The sequence below is a fragment of the Oenanthe melanoleuca genome, chromosome 4 (assembly GCF_029582105.1).
Source record: "Oenanthe melanoleuca isolate GR-GAL-2019-014 chromosome 4, OMel1.0, whole genome shotgun sequence".
In the NCBI taxonomy this organism is placed as follows: domain Eukaryota; kingdom Metazoa; phylum Chordata; class Aves; order Passeriformes; family Muscicapidae; genus Oenanthe; species Oenanthe melanoleuca.
In genome coordinates, this window is record NC_079337.1 from 44,499,357 (window position 1) to 44,515,402 (window position 16,046).

Here is a 16,046-nt window from a genome sequence, read left to right on the forward strand (position 1 = left end):
CCTGGGTGGAGCATCTCCCAATGGGATGATGTGATTTTATCAGTCATGCAGTGGGACTCAATGTCCCATTAACAGAAGATATCTTCTGGAGGAAGGATGGGTTGTGGAAAAGATAAAGATGACTGCCCTACCTGGTTTTAACAGATGGCCCATTAGCAGAGGATATCTCCCACAGAGATAAGGATCACTGCCCCTCCTGGTTTCAACAGATGGTGATAAAATACATATTTTTGGTCACATCCTGTGTTGCAACCTAAGACACTTCTTTAAATAGTTGTGGCGTAATTCTAATCAATATTTAGTGTTTACTCAGAGAAACTGCAATGAGGTAAGGATGTGTCCTTGCGTAACAGCATAACTGCACAATTCCCTACTAGTAACTCAAAGTGATGAAGCTTTATGGAAAATTTGGTGTGTCTGTAGTTCCCTCTAAATACAGAAATACTGCATACTACTCAGGATATTTTTCTAGTTTGTTTTCCTTGGGTTAGTGTAATTTGAAATCTTAGAAAAATAGTAAAACATATAAATAGTAAAAAAAGTTATTCCTTTGCTAAAATATTCATAAACAGTTCATGAAGAATCATTCAGATTTCAGCAGTTTTTATTCTCACTTACAAAGAGCTCAGTTTGAATCTGGTTTTCCAGCTACCTTAATTTTAGTCTGTATTATTCTAGCTCCAAGTAGCTCTTCTTCCCTTCCAGTAAATATTTGATGTGCAGAAATCAATAACAGAATTCCTAGCTTCTTTGAGGCATGCAGATGAAGCACTATACTTGCCAAGGACTTTTTCAAGTGTTTTAAATTCTCATGATACTCAGTGTGTCTGACAGAACTCTAGTTCCAGCTGTAAAGACACAATGTTCTCTGAAGCTTTGTTGCTTTGTCTTTCAAATTTTAGCTGCATATTTATACAGCAGTTGATTGCTGCCAGTTTTGTGGTTTCCTGTCCTCTGTGGGTCAAATCATGTCTCAGGGAGGATTTTTGAAGAACTGCTGTTCATTTCTGTTGCATCATGCCTCTGCACATCTTTGATAATATCAAAATTAATCCAGCCAGAGGTGTTTCTCTGCATTCAGGTCTGCATCCACCAAGTTTACAGAATCCCTGACATAACACAAATATGAGCTCAGGGTGGTAGATAACTGTCACATCCACAGAATTCCAAAAATCTGAGCATGAGGGTCTTCTGCCAGAACAATTAATTCATCCCCTCACAAAAGTTCTTGATTTGGACTTCACTATCCTCCCATCTGATTTAGCTGTTCTAAGGAAAATGAAGTCATAGGAGGCAAAATATGGGGTGTTCATGCAACATTTTATTCAAAAAAATTGTTATGAATATGGCTGAATTCATATGCAGTTAGTAATTCTGCAGTCTATAGACTCAGTTGAAGTATTAAAAAAATTAGTGATTTGGATTTTTTTTTTGTTAATATTACTTCACCTTTGAGATTAAACAGTCTTAGTGAAAAATAGTTTTCAATGCAAAAATCAGGATCTGTCATTCTGAAAATATTTGGACTTATATTTTTAAAATAAAACTCTTCATTATAATTTTTCTCCTCTTATTCTGTCTAAAAAAAGATTGGCAATACCAGAATGACTTTGCAAAATTCATGATCGCTGAGCTATTTTTACCTTTAATCTTTTAAGTTTTTTAATCAAAATATTGACCAGGAACAATATCCAATGGGGAAATGTAGCTGTGTCCACCAGAAGTATAAACCCATCCTTTTCAATACATGCTAGAGAGAAGGGATAACATGGTTAAGTATGACTGTTGTGACAAAAACATATTTGGAAATTATCTTCATTGCATTCTTAATAGTGGAAATAATTATGAAAGGATAAAATGTGAATGTATATGGTAATATGTTATACAAAGGGTAAACAAATTTCTGATAAAAAAAGAAAGGAGGCTGTGTTACATAACAAGGAAACATACATAATGCACCAATCCCAGATAGCCTTGGGGAGGATGGTTCACCTTCACTGAACAGCAGGCTGTCATTAATGGCCCGTGGTTGGTGGGACTGGATAAGTGGAATATACAGAAGTTAAATTATATGAATGCTGGGTTGGTAGAATTACTAGTAAATAGCACACTGAACATTAGTCACACTGAACTAAAAAGAATAAAAATTAAAGCATTAATAATAATTATTTTTATGTAAGAGCAATTTCTACAGAAATAAATATCTTTAGCATTTGCTGAAGATATAAACAGCATTTAGATGTATGGCATCTCTGTTTTACATATATGTCTTTTGCAACAGGTTAGTAGCAAAGATGAAGACTTTCTTGACCTTTCTGTTGATGTTGAGCAGAACACATCGATTACACACTGTCTAAGGTAAATGATGCATCTTTTCGGCAGATAATTCTAACTTCTAGATTTTTCAGGTTCTAGTAGGTATAGAAAAGAAAAGTAGAATAACATTTAGATTTGGGCCTACCCTAAGCAGGAGAAAAAGACTTTAAACTGGATTTTCCTCTAATGACAAAATATACTTTAATGTACTTTGCTTTACTCACTTTCTCTTTCAATGTATGTATTTGAAAGAGGAAAATAAATCAACTTTCAGGGAAAATAATTGATTGCATTCTTGTCTGGAAGAATTGCTGCAGAATAATAATTAGCTACAAAGAGATTTAAATGTGCTTATCCTTAAGCTTCTACACAAGTGTTTTGTTGATTAGGATTTATATGCATATTAAAAGTTAAGTATGAATTTTGCAGAATGAGTGCTAGAATGCCTAGAGGGCAAAATATTTCAAAAGTTTATTTTATTATCAGAAATTTCTTATTCTGTCTCTCATCCTAAAATTATATGAAGTCTTGTATTCCAAATTTCTGTTCATCTCCTAGTATATTCTTAACTTTAAAACTCTAGTCATCAAAAATTTCCAGTCTTACATGGGTGATTATTCTGAGGGATTTAAAATGTCCAGCGTTTTGGCATTATTACAATAAGTCACTAGCTGTATTTAAGAAAATATATTGCTGCTCTAAGGTAATGATTATCAATTAGTCAAATTCCTTTAAACTCCAAAATTGCTATCAAGGTTGAAATTGCATTTATCAGTTATTCTGGAAAGGCAAGGAGAGATTTCCTGGAGTGTCATCCCAAGGTGAGAGTTACAGAAAGGGAAATAATGTGAGGTGCTATTTCCTGAATCAGAAAGCAATGACTTCTCTGTGAATCCAATAATTGTACTAAATAACTTCTGTTATAATTTAAAGTTTTTTCATTCTCAGCTTCTCAGCTTATCCCATAGGATACTGTTGCAGTCTTTAGCCATCAAGTAGTTCATGCATTAATTAGACCGCCTGTAGAAAGTGAGCAAACCAAAGAGAGGTTTTGGAAAGCAGTGCATTCTCTTTTTCTCCTGTAGTCTCTCTGCTTCCTCACAGTAACCCCTAGCTGAATCATTATGGGTACTACAGGCTTTTGTTTGCACACTTTTGAGTTCTTTGGTGTAGTGACTACCCTGAACTTGCCAATACCTTTCCCTATGGTGTTCAAAGTCAATTTGAAATCCCACTGAGCTGCAAGGATGCTGCAGGGGCTTTTGAGGTCCTTTCTAATCTGAGTTGTTATTTGGTTCTGTGGTACTGGAGACTGAGCTCTGACATTTTCTTACAGCAGTCTGCTGAATGTATTACAAACTGCTGCTGTATAGAGGTTACCATCTGTCCTTCTGCTTTCTCCAGTGTTTTTATTCACATTCTTGATATTTTATCTTCTTGGAAATGTTTTGTTGGGAATGCGCATTTTATGTAAAGGCAGAGAAAGTAAGTACTTCAGTAAAAATACCAATAGCATTTCTTCTACTGAACAGGCAGTTGCTGTAGCTTAGGACATGGAAGAACTGCATCTGCACAACTGCAACCAGCAAGTCAATGGTGGAGTTGAAATAACTCCAAAGAGATTAGCCCCTACCTTCATATCAGAGAGGATGTTTATCCAACCTGTTCCAGAAGATTTTTGTAGCAGTATTACCTTGATTGTCCATCCCAGTCCTTCCTGGTCTTTACTACTAATAAATTTTTCCTGCTGTGTAATATGAATCTTTGGCGTTTCAGTTCAAGCCTATTTCTACTTGTGCTGTGTACTCTGGACATAAACCAGGGGTTGCCCCATTCCCCTTAGCAATAGCCTTTTACATACAAGAAGAATGTAATCAGTTTTTTTTTATATTTAAACATCCTAAGGTCATTCAACTTCTCCTTCTCAGGCTATCTTTTCTGGATCTCTACACATGTTCCTTACTCTTCAGCTTTCTCTCCAATTGGACCTCACTCTTGAACTCTTATCTTTCTTGAAGTGCTGCTGTCTAGAACAGGGTGTAATATTCCAACAGAGATCTATACAACCCTGAAATGGATGCCCTAAGTCTCTTTATGCTTTCCAATGTAGTGCCTTTACTCCAGCAGCATGACATGCATTTTGAAGTTTACCCGTTGTTCCTTTTGGAAATAAAGGAAAGCAAAATCCCAGTTTTTCTTTTCTTGGGGTGGGAGGTAGGCCACTATTTACAGATTGAACGGGAGGAGAGTTTTCACCTCTCATCTATTCTGATTGTGCTTTATGTTAGCAACATTTCTACTTTTGTTTAGAAAACATATATTCAGTTAGAATATGGATTTCCTCTCATTGCTGTCTGTTGTTATGTATTATGCAAAATGTGAGTGCTTTTGTGGTTTCTTTCAATAGGAATTTCCAAATTATTGCTCTTTTTAGAATTTTTTCTGTTTCCTTTTTTTAAGAACTGTTTTTTTAAGAACTGCCGTGTCCTAATAGTTTTAAGGGCTTCTGCATTTAAAAGGTAAAATACAGAAAAGCTTGCAAGATAAAATTTAAGTATAATTAATTTCTTTACCACTACAGATGAATGTTCTTTTATTTCTGTAGTTTTTCAAAATGTAAAAGGTCCTCATGTGCTTAAGATATCCAAAGTACAGAAAGAATACAAGCTTCTGGCATAGTCTAAGCCCACAGGATAGACAGCTGGGCCTGAAGCAATAAAAGTCTAATAACAAATAAAGTATATATCCATTGTTTTTATTTCCACTAGAAGTTGCAAAGTTTACCAGTTAGTTTGTTACTAACAAATTACTAATAATTTATATTACACTGATAATTCACTCATCTCTTAAAACACAAAATTAATATTATTTATGCATATAAATACTAGAAAGCGTCTTTCACACTGTAGCAGAGAGGCTGTAGAAGCACAAGGTCAATGATAAATTAGTGCATCTTGATCAGATGTATTTTAAAATTTCTTTTTCTTGCTAAAATAACATATAAGTAGAACGCAGATTGGACTATTAATGGAATTAGGAGGGAGACATATCTTGAAACTAGCTTTGCAGGTCTAGAGAAGAGTTCTGCAAAGCTGTGGCTCTTGCATGTTAGATTCTATGAACTCCAGTCAGTGATCTGTTGTTTTTAACTGTTCAACATCTGTTAGAAGTGCAATGCTAAAAATTCCGGATTGCTGAAACAGTTACTGAAGTTGCAATTATTTCAATGCCTAACCATTTTTTCAGTGCAGCACTTTTTCCTAATACTACTAGTAATAGATACCATAATGCTATTAATAAATAAATAAATACTACTGCTACTAATAATACTAGTAATAGATATTAATACCATCAGAATAACTAGTATATTTTAAAGGGAATTCAGAAGTTCTTTGAGTTTAATTAACTTTCCTGGGAGACCTGGCATAGAACAAACCAATACCTATCAAATTTCTACCATCTGCATATGTTTCTTCATGTTAGAAAAACATTATTTCCTTGCTTTGCTTTGAAATGGGAAGAAAACTAATAAATTCCCCAAATTTGTTTGCTTTTTTTAACAAAATTGAGACTGTAGGCTTTGAAAATAAACATCAGACTCTTTCTCTAACAGCCAGCCTAAAACTCTCACAGGCACATTTTACTGAGTCTTATATTCCCTGCACATATACTCATCTCTAATATTTTCTAAAGTTTCAGCTCTTCAGTTATGATTCCCTGAAAGGTTACTGTGTTTTTCAGAGGAATTTCCTGAATTCAGTTAATTTTGTGTTTAAATTCAAATGTGAAATCAGATATTGAGATCAGTGCTTACCACTGAAGCAAATCCTTCTCAGTGATTTATTTTCTTTTAGATAAAAAATAATAATTATGATCAAGGCTTATTTGCAACTATTCTTTCAAAAGATGTATTTTTTCCCTAAATTTCAGTACTCTCTCCTCAATGTGAAGACCTTATAAAGAAAATAAATCAGTAAAAGTATTCTCAGTTATTAAAAATACTATACAGTCATATGAAGTGCTTCTTTGTCATGGTCTGTCAACCTTAAACTTTTATGAAGTTATGTAATTAGCTTCTAATATCTATCCCCTAGCAAACTATATAGTCTTCATCTCTCTCACCTACCCCTGTAGTTATGATGTCAGGAAGAAATAATCATCCAGAATCCTCCCTTTGCCTGTAAGACCATTCTGGTGCTGCCTATTGTGAGAGCAAGCTGAAGCTGCAGACAGTGTGGATTCAGCCTCCATGAATGTGAATTGCAATGGTAGAAGGGAATTTATTTGGATCTGTGTGGGTCTGAATTTGCCTGGAGTTCAGAAGCCTGTCAGGTATGAGGTAGGGGCACTCAATTAGACAGTTCAGGAATTCTGATATATCTATTTAAGGCCCAAAGTCACAGGAAAACCCATGTGTTTAAAATGGATAGATAGGTGCTTATATCTGCATTCACAGTTCTCTAAATATCTGCTCAGCTGTAATGTAACACAAGAGGTGATAAAAATAATTACTGTTTATTTTTTTACAGTTTGGCAGTGTTAGGTACCTAAAATTCTGCTCCAAAGTGTACCAACACTGTATTTCCAGCAAATCTTTTCTGTGTACTGAGAGATGCTATCAAACCAGCCTTCCACTGCCTTTGTCACTTCAAAGCTCAATCCAGAAATATCTCCAAGTGTATTTACTTGGATATCCAAATTTTCTATACCAGCTGCCTCTTTCCTTTTTTAGAAAATGAAAAAGTATAATCTAAAAACTTCTGGGTGACTGTTAAAATGTTAGAGGATGCAGGAAACTAAGTTCAATTTATTTCTTCTTTGTAAGAGGATTCAAACCTCCCTTATGGAAGAACACCATAAAATGTGAGATATTTGGGGATGGCAGAACTGCACTTAAAGCTGCTTCATTCTGTAAATAATTTAAAAAGAAACAAAATGGATTGAATGATTATACCCAAGTCTGGGCAGCCCCTTTATGTGAGAGACCAGAAATAGGTCCTATTTTGAGACACTTGACATTTCATTTGTATCATATAGAGGACCTCAGCTCCTGATATAACTTGTCATACAACCAGATACCCTAATTCCATTTGCAAACCCCAATACAGCTGCTTCAGATGCTTTAGAAAACTGGAATGGGTGAAGATTTCATCCTGTGTGTCTTTTGGGTTCCAGTTCATCAGCCCAAGTGGGGCAAATCTATTCACATGCTTAAAGAACTGATTATTATATTTATTTGCAGAGACTTCAGTAACACTGAGACGCTATGCAGTGAACAGAAATACTACTGTGAAACTTGCTGCAGTAAACAAGAGGCACAGAAGAGGTGAGCAAAGGGCAGGCTGTTTCACCATGCCCCTCCTGGCCTCTGGCAAACTTACTTACTCCTTGATATTTCTTTTGTTTAAATACCTAGAAAACTTACATCCCAAATTCATTCTCTGTGTGCACCAGAGAACCTGCAGATGGATTTAAAGGCACGTGTCTTAGTCTAGAAGCACCTTCTAGTTGACTATTTTTACTTACAAAATCTTTTATAATGCAGACATTTGATTATTAAGGGAAGAGAGAACGGCTTTGAACTGGTCAGGTGTTTGTCATACGTGTTCTTACTGGTTTCACAGGATGAGAGTAAAAAAACTGCCCATGATTCTTGCCTTACACCTCAAGAGATTCAAGTATATGGAGCAGTTGCACAGGTACACGAAGCTCTCTTACCGGGTGGTGTTTCCTCTGGAGTTGCGGCTCTTCAACACATCCGGCGATGCCGTCAACCTGGATCGCATGTACGACCTGGTGGCTGTTGTTGTTCACTGTGGAAGGTAATGGACATCCTTGGGTGTCACAAGCCATTGCCAGATGTTTGCCAAGGACAGAGCTATCCCTGACAAAATGTGGGGAGAATGGGAGGCAGGGCTTAAAGCCAGGTGCTACACAGACTTGCTTGTGTCTTGGGCTGAACCATTTAGCCAACCTCCTTCATTTGGCTCAAACTGATGAAACTCCCTCCTTCCTCATAGGACCCCTTAAAAAAGTTGGGAGCCAGGACTCTGTGAAGGCCAAAGGGTGTCATAATGTAGGCCCCACAGCAGATCACCTTGGTCAGTTTTCCCCCCTATACCTAGTTCTAAAAGTTTTAAAAGTATTTGTTCTGTAGGATAATTTGCTAAATGGTCCTGACACAGATGAAAACACCTTTAGCTTTCAATTGATTATCTTTGCAACAAGTTTAAATAAAAAGGTAAAAGGTGTAAATGTCTAGTGTACCACTACAGGTGGATTTACCATGTTTTTCATAACATTTAGTTATAATTCTACATTCATAAAGAAATGTGACTTATCAAAGTGGACTCAGTAGTATATTCTAATATTTTCGTTTTTGTTTTGCTTTCTAGTGGACCCAATCGGGGGCATTACATTACTATTGTGAAAAGTCATGGATTTTGGCTCTTGTTTGATGATGACATTGTAGAGGTCAGTATGCTGAAGGTTATGAGCACAACTTTTGTAGTAATGTTTTCTTCCCTACTTGGGGTTAAAATTCTGATCCAGAACTGGGTAGAGATTACCAGTCTGCAAAGCCACAGTTTGGCTGTAACGTTTATTTCAATTCTGTTAGGAAGGAAGATTGTGAACAAAATTATTAATCCTGTAATTTATGCCCTGTCAGTGTGAGAGGTTTTTTTTTATTTCATAGCAACATCAAATGTTTTTAACGTTTTTAAGAGTTTAATTTTGAATGTATTCTGTATCTCATAAAATCAATTTAATTCATCAAAACCTTATCACTTGGTAAAATTGAGCTAGCTAAAGCTAGCTTTGCTGTAGAATTTTCATTTTTGAGTAGGGAAGTTACAAGAAAGTCTGAATAGTGTTGTTGATCTGGGATTGCCTGAATGTAATTAGAGTATCAGTTTTTATCTAACAGCATATTAAAAAATATTTATTTTGCAGAAAATAGATGCTCAAGCTATTGAAGAATTCTATGGTCTGACCTCTGATATATCAAAAAATTCAGAGTCTGGCTATATTTTATTCTATCAGTCAAGAGAGTGACTTGGCAAACTGTGATAATTGAGCACAAGGATGCTGCACACAAAAGAAGGTGATGGCTCCCCTGAACTGACTTTTACACAGACCACATCTCAGATGGCTGAACAACAATACAGTGTCTCCTGTTCAATGGTCTATGTGATGTTGACTGTGACCGTCCATTTTTGACATTCAGATCCTTGTTTTGGGGGGGAGGGGTTGTTTGTAGCTTTTAAGTCTGATTGAAGAGCTAATTGAAGTCAGATTTTAGTGGAATTTATACGGACTAACATTTACAGATAATAAGATTTGGATGTCAACTGTTAAACCCAATCCAGCTAGAGTAGTATTTTATATGAAAGTGTTCATTACATGTAGAGTAAAATTATTTAAAACTTTATAGATGGTTTTGGAGTGTATTGATTTACAAAGCATTCCTTTAATCCTGAACATATACTTATCCCTTTTAAGTGTATGGATAAAAATCAATTATTTCATAATGATTTGAGTTGTGGTTGTATAGGGGATTTTTTTATTCATTACTCTGTTGCAGGAAAGATATTCTCCCAAATTAATTTCAGTTTTAGTTATTAAAAACTTTCAGTGTGTAACCACAGACCTAAAGTTCACACAGAGGGATTTAAATTACACTGGAACCAAGTAATTCTGTATGTTCTTTGTCATGAGATAGTACAGATGAGGTGAGATTTCAGAACTTACAGAGCACTGGAATAAAGGGAGTAAGATCACACATATGAGGTAAATTTACAGAGGTAAATTGCTTTTATAAAGATTTATCTTTTTGTTAAAATGATATCATAGATTGTTTACTTTGATTGTATTTGCAAAGATTGCAACACTGCTCACATGTAACATATCCATCAGGACTGAAATTATACAGTCCATTTAAATAAGCATTGTTTGTACATAAGACACAATCCTGCAATTTCCTAAATATCTGTAGGTCCCATTTTCATTTCTCAAGACAGAGTCCATTTCTTAGAAAAATAATATGTAACAACCACTTGTGTACATGCCATCATGTATATATCATCCTTGACATTTTGGTCATATTTGACAGAGTTTTGTCACCACAGAAACAGATAGGGATCTGGAGTGCTTGATTTCAAAATTAGTACAAAAGGCTTAGTTTGTGATTTTCCTGGGTGAATTTGACTGGCACTTGTCATGCACCAGCTAATACAATTTCTGAATTCACCTGAATACCTGAATTGGGCAAAGTATAAGTGTAGAAGAAAGTGTCAATAGGGTTTGAGAAGGGACTGATAGTGGCTTGAGTCAGTGGTAATGCTGGTTAACTACTTTGTTCAATTTGACACTTTACTCCATTATACAGTTCTTGAACTTCAGTAGCCAAAGTCCTGTTCCAATGGCATCAACAGCAAAAACACTCTTCTTGTCTTCATGAGGACTGGCAGTTAGTTCTAGTATTTATAAGGAAATATTCTCATCTCACAAAATTTATTTCTACCTGTTACATTTTTTTTGCTCATTATATGTTTATCAGACAATGTTGCTTTTTGTCCTTTTCTTTAAGAAGCCTGCCTGACACTTTATGGCCAACACTCCATTTCAAGAAATGGCTTTTGAAATGCAGCTACATCTCATATTTTAGTCTTCTATAGAAAAGATAACAATTTTTTTCATTGTACTCTACTGTGAATGTGAAATATCTTTTGTGAAATATTGGTGAAAATGAAGTAGCTTCTTCTTGTAACATCTTCTGAAGTTCAGTTGGATTTATCAATGGCCATTTTGTAAACTAAGGTAATGTAGCACTTTACACTGAATGAGAAACAGGAGTGGACTTTTCAGCTAAGATTATTTGTGATTTATCATGTTATTATTCTGATGCAAGAAAACAGATGTAGAATGTAACCTTAGAGGACTTAAGTGAATGATAGGAGTGGTCTACAGATATCACTCACTCCCATGAAAGAAGGCTGGTATGCAGGCTCAAGACAGGCATGATCAGGCTGCAGCTCTTATTCTTTTATTGATGTTAGAGTGAAATGTTCTGTCTCTAATACAGAAGATAGACATCTTACAGCAGACTTCAACCCCCACTGAGACCCGGGAGCTTTTCCACTGGAAAGCTAAACCTGCAAATCTCTCTTTAATTGATTTATTTATAAACATTCAGGATTTCTGTATAAAAATACAAAAATTACTGGCCTTTTAAAATGGATAAGGTTTCCTCACTGTGAATGAAATCACTTTCTACATCAGCAATTATCAGTGCTGGTCCAAAGGTCTGTATTTCGCAGTTTACTACTGAATATTCTTACAGGGTTCTTTAGTTTTAAAAGATTCAACAAAACAGATATTATTAAGGTATCATTTGAATCTTCAGGGCTCTTGTTTATATGAAAAGTAATTTTTCATAAAAATAATTTTTAAATCAGTTCAATTTTAGGAAACATTTTTCCTTGTTTCAGTAGACTTATGTGAAAATTGGTTTTTAAATGTTAATAGTTTGAATTAATATTTAAATGCTAAACTACAGGATAGTAATCTCTGGTTTTCTCCACTGCAAGACAGCTTTAGATTGTAAAACATACAGATCATTGCAGTAAGTTATTGAGAGTAAAATTGCTAGAATAAGCTGTTTCATAAAGCATGAAAAAGCATTCTAAATTCATGCTAGCCCATGAAAAGATCACAACACTAGTATCACACCAGTCCAGCATCAGTAGTCTGACATCAGCTCTGAAACACTGTGGAATATACACTTCATATTAACACTAGCTAAACTAGGGAGTATTTTCTTTCGATTAACAAAGTTGCCATCACAATTCTATAAATTGGATCCAGTCTCCAGTGTGCTGAATGTCTTGACTTCAGTCCAAAAGCTGACACAGCTGTATGAATAGTGCCAGTCTAGGCAGAGGAACTCTTCTTTGTCAAATTAAGCACAATCACTCAAGTTTTGCAGGATTGTGATCCCCACAGGAGCAATCATATGGTTAAAGTATTTTAGCTGATTGAATAAAGCATAATCCCTTTCCCCTTTTGCTTATCCAGTCCCTAATGAAAGAATGGAAAAATACCTGAAACAATAAAAGCTTTTCAGCTAGCAGCTAGAAAACAAAATGCTAGCACAGATCTCTAACACTATTCGGTGCTTAGCTAAAATGACTATATTTTCTGGTGTCAGGTTCTAGGTATATTAGGTCTAACAACTGAAGTTTTCCAATTGTTTCCCATGCTGTAGCTGAGATACATTGTCCATTTATAAGTGCTATTACTATATTCTCTACTTAGAAAAAAAAATTTTGTCTTGTGCTATGTTTCCACAGCACTGCAGTGCTGATGAATCAGTTACCTTAGAGTATGAGCTCTTAACTCAGCTCTTATATTTCTGAGAACAGGCTGTTGGAATCTTATGGAATTTCTAATCTGGGGTCATAGCAGAGGGAGGCAGAAGAGTGGAGTGATGGAAAAGCCGTACCAAAGAAACAGAACTTTTTGAAGTTAGATCCCAAAATTACTGCTGTCCATTCTATTTTAACAATTTAGTTACCTCAGAGTACTAGATTATGTATGAAAAGTCTTGTTCCTTTAGCAGTTTGAGTAAAGAAAACAAAGCAGTAAGAGTTTCCTTTGTAACAGGTTTAATAAAAATATTAAAGACCTAGTAAAATTAAACTGAAATTCACCTTACACGATGGGTCCTAAAGTGCTACCACAACCTGTCTTTTATCTTCAGACATTACATTTCAGTTACTCATCTGTTCCAACATCATGTAGTTGGCACCTGAGCTGACAGCTTGCTGCTGCCAGTGGTTTGATGCCTCTCAACAGCAGATCTTCCTTGTTTTATCTCTTTTTTGCTGCATGTGGCTGATAGTTGTGAGCAGTGTCTTACAGCTGAATGAATACTAGAAATTTAAAATTTTAAGTATTAGCTGTGTACCTGTTCTTTGCTAGTATCTTTTAGAAGGGTTTGTTTTAATTTATTTTTCTTTTGTTGGTCTGTTACTGTATTTGTATAGTAACTTATGTGGTTAATACTATTTGTTTTGCTTTAATTTTTATGTACTTTGGGGTTTTGTAATGTAATCAACCCAAGCACTTTAAGCAACAATGTCAATCTTGTGAAATTCCAATCAGCTTAATATTTTGCCTTTGTCTTACTGCTTTTGCAGCTGTTTACTTGTGATCCAATATCTCTAGTTACAACTCAATTTCCATTTTTAGGCATGTAGTCCTAACTGGGTTGTAAAATTGGAAAGTCCAAGCATTTTCATACATATTTTTTCATGTGTAAAAAGGATGGAGCATTTACTGTGTGTCTGCTACACACATCAGTGTGTACCTGACAAGCTGCACTCTGCACATTTCACAGCCTCTTTTGCTCTCTGCTTGCTAAACCCACCTGAGGATGACTGTAATACTTCAATCTGTGACACAGTTATCAATGACTAGAGTCTAGAAAAGTTCTGGTTCTTACAGGAGAATTCTCTTTTACCAGACGTAGTATCAGCTGTCAGTCAGCTGATAACACAGGTGTTGCTCTCTTTGCAATTTTATCAGTGCTCTGTTCAGTCTCAACTGTGAAAAATCTGACAAGCCACAATTATTCTTGGCTACTGTGTGCGTCCTGGCAAGGAGAGCAAATTTTTGCATCTTCACTTGGGCCAAAATAAAGCAAAGAGATAATGAAGTGAGATAGGTGCTTGTGTAAAATGATGGTTTTTAGAGGACAGCATCTGTGGTGTACATATCAGAAAGTCACTGACTTTCTGTGTTGTTAATGCAAGGGTTATTCCTAGTGCTTTAGATATTGTATTTTCTTTGATCAATGAAAAGGCCAGAACTTTTTCCTGTTGCATCTGTTCTGATACTGAGGTGATTCTTCTCAATTTAACATGGCTCTTACTATGTAAATAGCCCTTGGCAAGCCTCAGTAGACACCCATTTAATTTCTTTCCAGTTAACATGCATTACTTCAAAGAGATTGCCTGAACCTGTCTACAAGATTTATTCAGATAACACAGTTCTTTTGCATACAGGGTCAAATAACACCCTATCAGGAGGTATGTGCCCACCTGATGGGACCATCTGGCTAAACCCACACCATTTTACATACTAATGATTCTTAACCCTCTAGGAGGTTTGCTTGCTGGCTTTACCTGACTGATTTAATAAGAAATTGCAAATAACTCTCTTTATTCATGGTCTCAGAGTTGCTATAATCCTTTAATAAAATCTGTTTCATTTGGTTATCAAGACTGGGACTGTTGTACTACGTAAAATAAATTATCTTGTGTGTGCCATTCACAGCAGTCAATTGAACAGCCTAATGCTTCTGTTGAAGGCTGTTGCAGGTGGCAACTTCCATGCATGTAAGAATACAAAAGAGTAAGTTACTTTTCTGTAATAGCACAGTAGGTCTATAGGAGAAGCTAAACTGACAGCCTCCTAACCACCATCCTCTAGATAATCCTGACCCTTCTCATAGGGTTCCAAAGTGGCAGGACTAAGCCCTTCGTGAAGACATCTTGCAGTTCACCAAAACATGATGCTTGCTGCAGTAGATAATTAATGAATATTTGCAATCCCTCTGTCCCTGCTCCCCAAAATCTCATGAATAGGTACAGCCTCCTTGAAGAGGCTGAGCTTAAACCTCACCTTTGTATTTGCAATGCTGTTCATGTTTGAATGTCCCACACCACACTCTGGACACATGCTAAATTGTTTCCTAGTCCCCTCTCAAGTCTCATTCTGTCTCTAACAGCAAGAGCAACATAAAGGCAGCCAGGTTACAGGTGCCAGTGCTTTTCCTGGAGGCAATTTTCTAGTCTCAGTAACTTTCATTTCATCACCTAATACAAGCTCCATAACTTATCATGATGCTTTAGAAGTAAAGCCACCACATCCTGTATGAATATGAATGTAGGGTAGGAGGAAGAAGAAGAGGATGAAATATGGAAAGGGTTGGGTTTTTTCAGAGGCTTTGAAAATATGTATCTGTTTGTAAATATATAGTCCCCTCTCTACCTTGTAAAAATGATGCAATCATAATAAAACTACTTAAATTTTGTGCTAGTTTTTGAAATGGAATAGGAGGTAGCAGAATTATGAGGCATGCAATGAGGACACACAAACACTGGATCTTTAGTACAGCGTAAAGTACTCGGTGTATGTGTACAGATGAATATCTGCTCTTTTTAATCATCATGTACATGGACATGTAACAACCCTGCGCCACCTGCAGAACTGTAAGATAAAAATCATGTTGGTTATTAAGGTTGTAACATAAGAAAACAGTATTTTCTCCTGTTAACATGTTTATATTTTACATAAAATAAACTCCCTAGCTGATCTCGCTTCCATTCAATTTGCTTTGACTTCACCTGGAGCCACACCAAGGCTGAGTACTGATGCTGGTTGTTGCACAACATGATTCTGAATATCAAATGCTTGTGTTCTTACAGATGGCAGGACTGCTGATGCTTGCTTTTTATTTCATTTAATGTGATCGTCACACTTAAAGTGACTGCAGAGAATATTTCATCACTGGCTGGCTGCCTCTGAAGTGTCTTAAGAGAACAAGTTTTGCCACTAGTTTCTGAGTTGGCTTGGTAGAATATGCATACAATTGCATGACTGTGCTGTCTGTACCCAGTTAAAGCACACCACTGACCTTGTCAATGTTTCTGAGCTTCAATGTT

General features: G+C 35.9%; 1 protein-coding gene across 2 annotated transcripts in view; it reads left to right on the forward strand.

Moving 5' to 3' along the window:
• Positions 1-15,696, forward strand: part of USP46 (ubiquitin specific peptidase 46) — a 34,507-nt gene extending 18,811 nt beyond the window's left edge. For both annotated transcript variants that reach the window (XM_056489782.1, XM_056489781.1), the window contains exons 5-9: positions 2,282-2,358; positions 7,559-7,642; positions 7,941-8,138; positions 8,712-8,790; positions 9,271-15,696. In XM_056489782.1, the coding sequence (XP_056345757.1) occupies positions 2,282-2,358; positions 7,559-7,642; positions 7,941-8,138; positions 8,712-8,790; positions 9,271-9,372 (540 nt within the window). In that variant the 3' untranslated portion in view covers positions 9,373-15,696. The remainder of the gene's footprint in view (positions 1-2,281; positions 2,359-7,558; positions 7,643-7,940; positions 8,139-8,711; positions 8,791-9,270) is intronic.
• The last annotated feature ends 350 nt before the right edge of the window (positions 15,697-16,046 follow it).